The 13,542-nt window shown below is 38.5% G+C and overlaps 1 protein-coding gene across 1 annotated transcript; it reads left to right on the forward strand.

Annotated features, from left to right (window-relative positions):
• Positions 1–2,475: 2,475 nt before the first annotated feature.
• Positions 2,476–12,671, forward strand: LOC145785749 (uncharacterized). The gene is made up of 9 exons (XM_082597457.1): positions 2,476–2,665; positions 3,481–3,565; positions 4,646–4,781; positions 5,208–5,397; positions 5,671–5,811; positions 5,921–6,020; positions 6,499–6,564; positions 9,112–9,204; positions 12,224–12,671. The coding sequence occupies exons 1-9, from the start codon at positions 2,523–2,525 to the stop codon at positions 12,410–12,412; spliced, it is 1,143 nt and encodes a 380-aa protein (XP_082453583.1). The 5' UTR covers positions 2,476–2,522; the 3' UTR covers positions 12,413–12,671.
• Positions 12,672–13,542: the final 871 nt, after the last annotated feature.

The raw sequence follows: 13,542 nt of genomic DNA on the forward strand, positions 1-13,542 counted from the left end.
ATCACTTAGTTGTAATACTGAGTTAATGAAGTACTTTTAGTCATGGCCTCTGAGAGAAATTTTTACTAGGGGTACGAAGAGTCACTCCGGGCCCCCTTTGTCTTGGGCATAACGCGTGATGTTTGCTTAGGCGTATTGCACACCATACAACATTTTACTGCAGAATTGGACATCTTTATCTATTATTTGGTGTTTTGTGCAATGTGCATATCATGTGATCTGTCTCTCGCCAATTTGTGTATCCTGCATTGAATTCGTGTGTCAGTTGTTAATGGTAGGCTACTCTTGAGAGGTGTACTGATGAGAACACTATGTGGTGTTGAAAACGTTGGATTTAGTATTTTCTTTTCTTGTTTTTTTTTTGTGTGTTAAAAAATGTTAAATCCGTTGACGTTTTTAACCCCCCCCCCCCCCCCCGGACAGAAAAATAACCAACTTTTATGATTTCATTTAGGGTAGGCCTATGCTTTTGACAGAACATTTTTGCACGTAAAGCATTAAATCACCACTTTGGGTCCCTAATTTGCTTGCAATGCACTCAATTACCTTTATGGGCCCTTTTTCTACATTACGCCCCCCCCCCCCCCCTCCCAGGACTAAAGAATAACAACTTTTATGCTTGAATTTAGTCGTTTAGGATGGTTTTAACCAAACGTTTTTGCGCGTAAACTATAAAAACACAGTTTCGGGCCCCCCAACAATCACAGGTCTGGGCCCTCAAGGCAGTGCCGGTCTTAGGGTAGGTATTTCGGGCCCTGTGCGGAATATGCTTTGCAGGCCCCAATGACAATGATCCAATTCAGTAGCGTACGGTAGCTAGGTATTTTGAAAAGGGGGGGGGGTTGACGGCCGGGGAGCGAAGCTTGACGGCGTGTTTGTCAAAGGCGACACCCAGCGACGGGGGGTCTGGGGGCCTCCCCCAGAAAGTTTTGAAAAATTACTTTGAATTTGGTGCATTCTGAGAGCATGTTCAACAAAAATTACTGCATTTTCTGAGTAAATTGCGGGCCCCCTAATTTGCGGGCCTTGTGCGATCGTACGGTTTGCACACCCCTGAAGACCGGCACTCCTCAAAGGTACGCCGTACCCTCTGTACCCCCCTCTCATAGGCCTACAGGCAATCATAAATCGAAATCGATTTATGATTGCCTAATTGAACTGACTTGTGTAAAAATGAATGTGTTAGCATTGCAAGACATGTAACAGAGTCGTTGATATCAAGCATTGTTGTGGTTATGGGTTTGACACCTGTCAGAAGATATTTCATTTTCTTGATTATTCATTGGAGCTTTTATGCTGCGGCAGAATCATGTGCATTGTGCAACACTGCTGTAGCCAGGATACCACAACGCTTGCTCAGGTGCATTTGTTTTGGTTTTTAGATTTATGGTTTTAGTTTTGCAGCAAGAGGGATAGAGTAGAATTTCTATGAAAAAAATTCTAACATAAGTACCGGTATTACAGTACAGTTTAGTAGCATACACGGCCTTGGTGTGATACTTTTTATAATATGAGTTTACTTCAGTCGCTTTTCATGTGCTGTTGACCTAAAAATATAGCCCAGGGCACCCTCCAGGCAAATACTACGATATAGCCTAAGTAGTAGGCTAGACTATACAATTTTTTTCAGTAGTTAGCCTAAATTGACATTTGGTGTTTTTCTTATTATTTGTTTGTTTATGCATCAAAGACACAGATAAAGCAGCACATTCCAGATCAAACCAACAATTATGTCAGTAGGTTATTGTAGCCTTTTTACTTCTGCAATGCATAACTCTTAGCATTCCTTAAAGAGAGACAATGAAAGGGCTTAACCGCATTGAGCTCAACATTAGCTGGATCTCACTGGTCAGATACATCAATCTTGCAGCACAGTGTGGTCTAGGTAGACCACAAATTTTTGGAAGGAACTAGCAAAGTATGACGTAGCCTTGAACAGGAACTTTACCTACCCAATACTCCGCAAGGTGAGAAAGACACTTTCAACAGACAGCCAGATCATATCCTCGACACAAAGATTTATGGCCTGTATACTCAAAATTGGTTGATCAGGCTTATAAACAACAACAAAAACTTTAAGAGAATATGTGCAAGTCAATGAATGGAAAGAAGTGGTTCAATCAGTGCCACATGAGATATGATTCAGTACAATAGGCTATTGAAATAGTCTAAAAAAGGCCTCTTCGTCTTCTCAGCGTAATCTGACAAATTTTCAGTTAAAGGTAATTAAAACAGCATTTTTTAAAAGAAAAGAAATAACCTATCTTTTGTCGGAACGTGCTCCATGTCTATCTTTTAAACTCAATCATCTCACCCTTGCAAATTCTTATCTATATGTTGCTGTGCTTTTAGTATTACAAAAACAAGTACCATGCAGAAAAATTGTACCCTTTGTAATCAATTTTCCAGACTAAGATAAATAGACTAATTTTTCCAGACAGACTAGTCTACATCTGATTTTATGCGCAGATTACAACTTCAACAATTATAATAGGTTTGTATATGCAGAAACAAGCTAGGCAATGAGTAGTGTACCACACTCCACACACGAGTACCTGAACCACAATAAAGCTCAAAATGAAACTGAAAAGCATCTTTCTGGAACTGATAAAACAGAAAAACCTCATATTGATACTGATGGAGACATAAAAATTTTAAAAACTGTGTAAGTTTGTAATGGACGTAGGCTATAATGGTAATTATTATTATATACTTGATAACATTTCTCTTGATATTATACTTAGTTTACTTTATACCATTTTAAGTTATAAAATGTATATATGCTTTTTTTAATTAAAGTGAAAACATTGTTGGTAATAACATGATCATATTGGGTGATCATATGGTGTAAAAAGTGATTTAACTTACTATTAATTACCATTTCAATGAGTTGTAGGTCATATGTCCGAAATAGCCTGTTTTGGAGAATTGGATTCGAAGAGATTGATTTAGAGAAATTCCAATTCGAAAACAGCCTTTTTCAAAGAAAACCGATTCGGTGATTTCTTAAATCCAGTGACGACTTCTGTTTATTTAGAGAATTTGTAGGGATCATTTGGGTAATCGGTTTTTGTGTTTACCTTCCCATACCCATGCAAATGAGAAAGTTATTATTTCAGTGAGATAGATGTAAATTAGCTGATATCTTGCGGGTATAGGCTATAGCAATATCTAGCAACGATATTTAGTAACTTTAGTTAAGACATTTTCGCTGAGACTTCATTTGATTAACCATTATTGTTAACCATGAAACGCCATTTAACAAACGTTTTTTTTTTCTTGCTGAGACTTCATTTGATTAACCTCTATTCTAAGCTAATTCCTGTGAATAAACAGATGCTGCTGTAAGATTTTAGAAATCTCCGAAAGAGGCTTTCTCCGAATTGGGATTTCTCTGAATCGGATTCTCCGAATTGAATTCTTCGAAACCTAGCATCATATGTTTGTACAGTACCGGTACTTATTGTGTTTCTAACTTAGAGATCTCAAATGTACTGGATTATGCTGCAAATTTTCAGAAACTGGTGAAAAACTTGCGGTTGGATTAACAAATGGAGATATTCAGGTTACTTTTTTGTTTTCAACCTAATGTGTTTTAACATTTTATGGCCAACTGACAAACAGTAGCCTACTATTTGCAATTAGCATGGGAAGGTTTTAGCCTTTTGGAACAACGTTTCGGCCAAACCTTTAAAACAAACTGGAATGTATTTAAAAAATAACGGCAACAAAATTTTGATAGCTGGTATACAAGTCCCCCCCCCCCCCTTGGCAATTCATGACAAAGAGGAATTGACCAAAACATGTGGATTGAAGTGTGTGAACAGTAAAGCAAAGGTAAAGTAGTTTCACCCTATATGTTTGGTTGAGTCCTGTCTTTGTCATGAGTTGCCAGGGGGGGGGGGGGGGGGACTTGTATACCAGCTCCAAATTTTGTTTTGAAATGTTGTTGTTTTGAGCAGGTAAGTTAGAATGATTAGTGCTGTATGCTCAATGCAATCAGTCAAAACAGAAAGAAACAATTTTATAAAAAAATAATGGCTTTATTATTGTAATAATTTGAAATTATGAAAACACACGGCACGACCTCTGGTTGAAAAAAATTTGGATCGGACTTCAACAAAATATCACAGCATTTAACAAACTGAACAACCTAGCAAACAAACATTGAAAGCATACAAAAATCATACAGTAGTATTAATAAGATCAATCCAGCTAAAATTGCCTAAAAGAAAATATGTCAAGTCGATCATTGATGATGATAGCCTACGTTTAGTTTTCATGCATTTGCAAAATAGGCAATTTAATGTAATATTTTAAAAGGTTTTTCCATTTTTCCGCTGCGCACCTGGCAACCTTCCATGACCACCAGTGCGCCGAAACGCTGCTGTGATTCAATATAAAAAAACATTATGTTGCTCGTTACGCCTATGTAGCATATATGCCTATTGCCTACATATAACTAAAACATTTATTGAATTTGTGTGACAAAATAAAAAATTTGAAAATTAAGTGAGTTAATTAGTTTTAACTTTAGACCGTTGGCAAACAAACGCAAACAGTTCTTCAACACATTATGTTGTTTTTTCGTTGTAATGGTCAGAAATAGAAACAAACTTGACAGAACACATACATTATTGGACAGATATATCGTGGATCAACTGGCAGCCTAATTTGCCAATTATCCGATGAGCACACTAAAGCCGATCGTCTTCCGGTGACATCGATAAACTTTATTCCACCAAGACTTTCTGATCATGGAGAATTACTAGCTGCGACATGTACGTAAGAATTGTAAGATGATCGTTTTCCATTCAACAAAATGTTACTTTCACTACAAGATTTTTATCCAATTGTAACACCATTTTCTTGTGGATGACTTAAGAAAAACTTGAAAGTTGTTACAGGTTATTTTAAATCTTGTCAGTTATTGCCCAGACAGCTATCATTTTTGCATTATTCAACGTCTAATCGTCTATAGACGTTAAAGCAATGTAAAAATGACGGATTTTGCTGTTTGGGTGTTGCTCACTAGTGGGTTTGCTGGGTGTGTCATCACTGCAGCTGCTGCTCAAATTGACTAGTTTTTATTGCCTGCCAAATAGTTTGGTTATAATGTATTGTTATCATAGTTTGGTATATATATGTATTGTTATCATATCTCTACAAGATTCTATCCGACAAATCTGGAACTTTTTCTCTTGTAGATGCCAGCGGAACAATAAAATTTTGGCATATTGGTTCTGGAACTGCCGTGCAGACAATTCATGAAAATTTTCAGCTGCTCACTAGCTCTTTAGCGGCTTCTGCGAGTCAGTTAATTGCGGCCGGAAATTCAGAGGAGATATTTGTGTATGATGTCAAGTCCGGAAAGAAAATTCACACTTGCTGTCCAAGGTAAAATCAAAACTGATAAGATGATATTCAATTTACAAATGTCCGCTGCATGGTCCAGTGGTTGAGAGCCGGTTGGAAACCTCAGGAGAGCACGGTAGATATGGCTTGGCAAGACAGTCAAAACTGGGAGCAGCTGACTCGATGAGTGCAAAATCTCTCGCTGCTTTCTGTTGTTGTAGAATTCATCACGTGACACTGCACGTGACCACAATGGGGGCAAAATACATCCGCATCTCCAAGTTCTAGGTACTAATATTCAACTTCGTTTTGTAGTCATAATCGGTTGGAAATGGACGGACACAGGTTCCGTATATGTGCCGTCAAGCATCATCCAGAAGAAGACAACATTTTCCTTTCCGGTGGATGGGATGATACCCTCCAGATATGGGACCAGCGAGAGGAACACGCTATACGGTAGGTCTAAAACTTGGTATGTCAGTGTGGTCCATTTACGTTAGTGTATTTTGGTGATAGGTCACAACTGTTTGTAGCGGATTCGTATTATTATGCTTTTACATCGCAGGAGGATATTCGGGCCTCATATTTGCGGGGAAGGCATAGATGTCGACGTAGCACAAGGCACCATCTTAACTGCATCTTGGAAAAAAGAGGATGCTCTTCAAGTGGGTTTGATTGAATCATATACTCCCTTGTCATAATTACTAAGAATATCACTTGCTGCACTAAAAGTGACGGAAATTAAGCAATCTGTTCAACCATGAGCATCTGACGGACTAATCGTAATATTCCCAAAAGTTGATTATTATACAGTACATTGCTTCAACCATAGAAAATATTCACTCCCCTGTAACAAAGAGTTTAAGGTTAATTCAGAAAGTTGGCGCTCTATCGCACAGTGTTACATCACCAGAGTTGTATACCTTACAACTTCTACTTGCTTCTAGACCTCTGCTATGTTTGACTAGTAGGCTATTGTTTTCGTTGTGATGTAAGAAACTGAGCTTTTGTTTTCCAATGTGCAGGACCTCAAAGTAAAAAAAGCGCAGTCAATTAGGACTTTTTTTTTATTTTTTTTATTTGGTGTAAGTTAGCAGTTTATAGATTACCCATGTTTGCAATGAACGCAATAACCTCTTCCAGGTGTGGGATTACAATACGGGAAATCGCATCAAGACAATTCCTGCTGATTTTTCGTGCGACTCTTTGGTAAGTTTGTCTGCATGGCTGATGTACTAGAAGTGCTAGACCTTGCACATAGTTTAATTGTAAACATATTTGTTGATTTTGCTATCCGGTTCCAAGCAAACTCAGTGGCGAACAGCAGTGGGCCGGCAGCAGTGGCCGAGTGGTTAGCGCGTTGGGCTTGCAGTCGAGAGCCTGCATGTTCGACTCCAGCCACCCGCACTTGCTGTTGTTTCTCTGGGCAAGAAACTTTACGATAATTGCCTCTACCCAGTGACCGATTTCGAGTAATGGGTAGTACCAAATTTAAATCATAAGTAGAGTAGACAACCGGAAACAGACATTGCAGTCGGCTACAACGTGGGTCAGGTGTACGTCGGAAGGCGTACACTGATGCATAGCGCTCAAGTCCGCTTTCCCGCAATGCAGGATAAAGATAATAAAACAAAACAAACAAAAAACAAAACAGTGGCGAACAAGTGCCTTTGCTTCTAGCACATGTAGTATAGGTTCGATTTCAGGTTTGCCTATATCAAAAACAAAAATTATACTGATTGTGTTCTTTCTTGCCGAATGCACTGGAGATGTTAGGGTTAAACTTTAAGATGATACATTATGATATATAATTGAAAAATATATATATTCACTTTAACTAAGTTGAAAGTGACCATTAATAAACCGTAGAGTCATTATTTTTGATTTAATAATAATAATAATAATAATGTTAGTTTTTATATAGCGCTGTATCCATCGCAGAATGCGTTGCTCTACAGCGCTTTACAAAGCAGACAGTGTCAATGCAGCCGTATAGAGGCGCAACTGAGTACATTATTACCCGAATCCATTCCATTGCTCAGTGCCAAGCAGAAATTAGATTCAGCACCATTTTTAAAAAGTCTTTGGTATGACCCGACAAGGTATCGAACCCATGCCTACCGCTTCAGAGGCGAGCGCACTAACCACTAAGCCACCGAGCCGATTTCTGCGGTGGTGGTTGATTGCAAGCGATGGTTGTCTGGTAAACGTATTATGACAATTTTTATTGAGTCGTAGTTTGGTTATCCAGTATCCACTGCTAGCATTTAAAACTTTTCAAATACTATAGCTCCAATTGTGTTAACACGTCAACTATGGAATTGGGCAAGTGCGGTCACTGTTGGAGTAAGTTCAGTGTTGCCAGCATTGATTGAAAATTAAAGTTTGCTTGATGGATGAGATTACACGGAGGGGTAAAGTTTCAAGTTGAACCTCTGTTGTAAAGTGGCATCCTCCCATCTTTGTTCATGGCTTAAAAATGTAACTAAAAAATGGACAAAGAACAACTAAATGCTGCTTTATCGTTTAAAAAACATATGTGCATGTTGTTTTGAAGTTTGCTGATGGTTATGTATGGTGAAACTTCATTCTAACTACTTCTTGAAGTCAATTGCAGCGTTATTTTAAAAATTGCTCTATTTTCTTTTTTTGCAGTTTCAAAGGTCAGCAGAATGCTGCTGTTGTTGCTTATTCTCCTTTCTCAAAACGATCTGTAATGAGTGTTGTCGTGCTTTATTGATCAAAGCTTCTGCCATTATCAGAACGAAATCTGAATCCCCCAGCTAATCATCTATTGTAGCACGTTTCAACAGCCCATTCAAACCATTAAGGTTGACTTTTATTTTGAAGGGCGGCGGAGATCTTTCCCTTTGTTTATGTGACATGGAAGTTTGATGTTTATTTTCTCACCTTCTGTTGCCTTCTCAACTTACAGGATTATCACAAGCAAAACAAAACTCTTTAGAGGGGAGTTTGCTGTAGAGGGGAGATTGATTACTGGTGAAATATCCATTTTTAAACTGAAATACCCCTTTTGAAAGTTCAATCCTGACAGCTTCATATACTTGTAAAGTTTTAGAATGTCTAACGTGAGCCTGGCAACCTGGTTTTATAAGTTAGAGTTTTTTTCGTCATAAAGTAGAATTGTCTGAATTGATATTGACTATTACATTATTTCACCCAAAACTTTCTTTTGAGTCTGGACGACAAACTTCTTAAGGCCTGCAGTATAATCCTATGCTAGGCTACGAAACATAGAATCGCTATCAGTTAAGCGACACGTGCAATACTAACATAAACAATTATGCAAAATATAAAATACATATACAAACGCAAGCCTCTTTTACAAAAAATATAATCCTCCTTCAAGTAGGCATCGTCTATTAATCGACGCCGTCTGAGTGGCTGAGTGGTTAATGCGCTGGTGCAAGATTCGAAAGGACGTCGGTTCGACACCTACCGAGAGCATGCGCTGTGTATTCGTCAAGACGCATAAAGATATGTTTGAAGTTACACACGAATATTTGGTCCCTTGCTTTCCCTGAAATTTAGGCCTAATCTAAATCCTGATCAAACAGCATTAGTCTTGTAGTTTATTCTGCTGTTTAATTTTTTTCTTAAAAGCGACAGCGTGACTCTGTCTTTACTTTACGGAAGAAGTTCGACTTTAAAATGAACTTCAATTGCAAGATCAGAACTTCAGGCTGACTTCTTGACGTCATGGCAGTTGAACAAATGACTCACATTGTGTTGCAGCTCTATTGCGGCCAGTGGTTGGGAAAGGACTCTATACTTTGCGGGGGTTCGGATAACCACATGCTGCGTGTTGTAGAAAAAACAGCAATGTTGGTACGTCATAGAGAGAAAAAGTGTTGTATAGAGCTAGATTATGAGTTTGTGGTCACTTTTGAACGAGCATTGACGTTATCTCACTACTGAGAGAGAAGTGGCGTTAAAAGTGTTGCCAGATGTTTTTTTTAAATGTTACCAGATGATCTTTAAACATGTTGCGAGATGTTCTTTTGGCCTAATTGCTATTTTTAAGTATGTAACGCATTGGTAGATCAACCCTGGCTTTATGAAACTAGTGGTGCCGGTTTGACTCTCGCGGTGTCCGCTTGAGCAACGCATTTCAGGACTGCTCTCCATTCAATGGCACCTAGCGGATGGAATAATTTCCAGGCAACAATATTTCAACAATCGGAAACTTCACTTTGCCAATCTCTAACCGGCCCTGGGTCAAAAGCCTCTACAATTATGCGAAACAACCCGGAATCAAGGCTTGGTCCGAGGGTAAAGGTTCAAAACCAACCAAAGTACATGAGTTTGGTAAGACAAAAATATTCTCTTTTTAATGCATATGTACCAGTGGCGTATCCTCAATGGAAGCAAGGAAAGCATTGCTTCCCCTGTCAAGATTGAAAAAAGAGAAAATTATATATTTTCAGTAAAACGGTTTCGTAATTTCTATACCTGAATATAAATTAGAACGGTTTCTAACTCATGTCACGTGTGATTTCAGCTCGGTTTTAATTTTAAAAAAGTTGGAAGCTTACGGAAGCGACGATTCGTGGGCTATCGCTTCCCTTGCTCTCGTTTTTGCTACACTAAGAAACAAGTGAGAGACTAAGGAAAAAAAGCAGAGCAAAGTTTGCGCGAGTTACGTTTCTTTTAACTAATCCATGGAAGCAATTTTTCAATCGCTTCCCTGTCGCAGGATTACCAGATTGGCTAAATTCCTCAAATTAGGCTTTTTTTAAATTAATTCTTCAAAATGCATAATAATCAATATTTCTCAAATATTGTAACCCTACCAGATGAAACCATTTTCACCATTGTTCAATATATGTTCTATACTTGTTTAATACTCGTAATGTGGCGAATTAAAACTCATCCACTACAGTCCTTTGTAGCCTACTTGCTATTTTTCGGGCTATACTTGCAGAATTATTTTTGCTATAATTTATTGAAATCCGCTACAAGTCATAAAATGTATGTACATTTTATTATTTTTAATAAAAACAGGTAAATATATCCATTTGGCCCTTTTGTCTAATTTTTCCTTGTTTTGGCCTATTTTTGTATTATTTTAGCTTTTAGACCTTATCATAGTCTGGCAACTCTGCTCTGTTGAATATTGCGTCGCGGGCTAAAAATAAAAAAATTTAAAGCGCTGTTATGGTTATAATATCGGCCTAGTAAGCAAAAGTTTGAGCCAAATGTTGGCTTTACACTGCTATCCTGGCTGGATAAACTTTGGCATAAGACAGGATATGTGAGGTCGAGGCTAAACTTGACTGAAATGAATTCTGGCTTAAGCTACTACAGCAGTAGGTAACTGTAGCTGAGTTTTGGTGTTTTCCAATTTTAGCCGTATTTTTTGCCCGTTCGTGCGTTAGAGCTACCAATAATAAGTTAATAGCTGTTTATCTGCTTATAAATTTTATACAAATGTTACCCTAAAAGTGTTTACAGAAAGCACTATAATCCATTATTTGAGTAATTTTGCAAAAAAAATTCCGGGGGGGCATGCCTCCGGACCCCCTACAAAACACGTGCCTTCGGCACGTTCTGATCCCCCACGCAGTGCTTCCACTTTGAAGAATTTTATCCCGAAATCGGGATTTTTCAACGCTTCGAAGGATAAAAAAGGGATTTGAAGAAAAAAAGGATTTTTTAGGGATTTTTAACAATTTTACAAGGAATTTTTGTCTTAAAAAGGGATTTGTTCTTTTTAGCAATTTTAAAGAAAATTTTATTTATATTCCCTTTCAAAAGTTCTAAAAACGACTGGAATAGCGATGATCAGCTGATTTCCATCGTCACTCGCCATCCGGAACCCCTCTTACTCTCTGTCCCATCCTCGCCTTTCTATCGCTTGATTTCTTTTATCGCCACTTTGGGAATTGGACGTGATTGCAGACTGTAGTGAGAGAGATAGTTCTCTATTCTTTGAGTTAAAATTAGGTAATCCGTTGATTTACAGTTGAAGTTGAGTAGCAATGACAAAGTTCACTGAGGTTCGACGTACAGTTAGGTATGATAAGCTTAGGCTAGTGATATCTTTAGTGCTAGTGATATGTTTAGAAAAGTTAGTTTTTGCCTATGCTAACTGATGGTGTCATAATAATAGAGGCTATGTAGTATGTATACAACATGTATAGTGTACACAGTCAGACTGAGTCAGTATCATGAATAGGCCTATAAGTATCCTATTCCTGGAGTTTTTCGTCAGTCTCAAATGATTGTGAAGGCGTTACTGACAAGGGGAACTAAACTAAACACAAAAATAAATTTATTAATGGATGGATAATTCGTTGAAACTGGACATTTACCACCTGTACATTTTTGCTGTTAGGGATAGGTTAGGAACTCCGGGTAGGAAAGATGAGAGTGGTAAATGATGTCCAGGACTCCAGGTGGTAAATGTCCCAGAACCGACTAACTGACAAGCAGTTTTTTGGCTGGACAGTGAACAAAGGAAGTAAACCATGTTATTGTAAAATATGGGCTGGTTTTGTGCAGCCTACTGTTCTAATAAAACAACGTTGCTTCGACATACCGGTGCTACTGAATAAAATCGAGATTAAAATAGCTTTAACTGAGATTATAATAACTTTAAAGTTGTATTAGCACTTTTTTTAACCTAAATAACCTCGCCTGTGAAGGAAATTTTGAAAGATATCCGACTGAGGAAAAAGGGATTTTTCAGGACAAAAAAGGAAATTGAAGAGGGTTTATCAATTGTCAGAAGTGGAAGCACTGCCCCCACGAGTTTTATTGCTTCCCTTGCTCAACCAACCAGGATACGCCACTGATATGTACCATGTTTTTAACTAACAGCCTACACACATATGTTTGTCAACAGAGCTCGGGTATTATCACTGGCCTCCCATCCGGAGTGTACAGCGTGGATCACGACAGACATCGCTTGCTGCATCATCACCATGGGCATAATGACATCACAATGATTACAGCTGTGGCAGGGAACAATCTGTATTTCATTTCAAATGCTCCTGTGAAACGTGATAAAGCTGCTTCAGAGGGGCAAGCGTAGAGTTAATAGAAATATCTATTGTGTTTTTTTTAATTGCACTATTTTTATAAATGCCGCCAGAGATCTTACTAGTTCTTGTTACATCATTGTCTATTTAGTTGTCTATGCAAGCAGCAACCTTTAACGTTTTGTTTGGATATGAAACCGTTCAGTTCAGTTTTATTTTTTATTTCTGACCATATAGGCTTACCTAAAAACCGCTAGTAGGCTTTCTAGAGTAAGAATTTAAAAATTGCGTGGTGTTTCAATAAAATATGTAGAGAGATTGTTGTCTTGCAAATGCCAGTTTGCGATGAATGCGAATTAGCTGTAGCCGACTGACCATCGCAGCGAAAACAAAACGTAGCAGAGACAGAGACCCTTTACCAATTCACTATGCAAAATTAAGAGAATTGCCAAATGGAAAATGTTTAGTTTGGGAAAGGTGAGTTAGGCTCAGTGGCGTAGCTAGGGGGGGGGGGGGGGGGCGGCACTTTCAGACTACGACTTTTGATTTTGATTATACTGTAATCAGATAAAAAAAAAACGCACTTCATTTTCACATGCTTTTTCTTGAAGGGGCGGCAAAATCTGAATCCGCCCCGGGCGTCACATTCCCTATAGCTACGCCACTGGTTTGGCTTCTATTTTTTGAAACCGTCTCTAGTCACTTACTGGCTAAAACACAAGGAAAAACAGGTTAGCCTATAGGAGCCGCCACATGAACGCAGTAAGCGTAGAGCATGTGCTAACAAAGGAGAACAAATACCTTAGAAGAGCACTGAATTTGAAGTTGAGTTACATAGGTGTCAGTCTCCTGATGAGAGAGCTAAATAAAGAATTTGTATAAAAATATAGTTGACCGACTGAATGCAGCTAAACATTTATAAAACGTCATGCAACATGTAATACAATGTCATGGCCGAGTGGTTAGCGCGTTGGGCTCGCATTCGAGAGCCTGCATGTTCGACTCCAGCCACCCGCACTTGCTGTTGTTTCTCTGGGCAAGAAACTTTACGATAATTGCCTCTACCTAGTGATCGATTTCGAGTAATGGGTAGTACCAAATTTAAGTCATAGGCCTAAGTAGAGTAGACAACCGGAAACAGACGTTATCGTCGGCTGCAGCGTGGGTCAGGTGTAGCCTACGT

Source organism: Aplidium turbinatum, chromosome 16 (genome assembly GCF_918807975.1).
Source record: "Aplidium turbinatum chromosome 16, kaAplTurb1.1, whole genome shotgun sequence".
Lineage (NCBI taxonomy): Eukaryota > Metazoa > Chordata > Ascidiacea > Aplousobranchia > Polyclinidae > Aplidium > Aplidium turbinatum.

Excerpts from the sequence above, each read along its gene's own strand:
- LOC145785749 (XM_082597457.1), top strand. The coding sequence starts at position 2,523 with ATGAGTAGTGTACCACACTCCACACACGAGTACCTGAACCACAATAAA. Across the intron at positions 3,566-4,645 it reads TAACAAATGGAGATATTCAG|ATATATCGTGGATCAACTGG; the intron begins GTTACTTTTTTG and ends ATTATTGGACAG. Across the intron at positions 6,021-6,498 it reads AAAAAGAGGATGCTCTTCAA|GTGTGGGATTACAATACGGG; the intron begins GTGGGTTTGATT and ends AACCTCTTCCAG.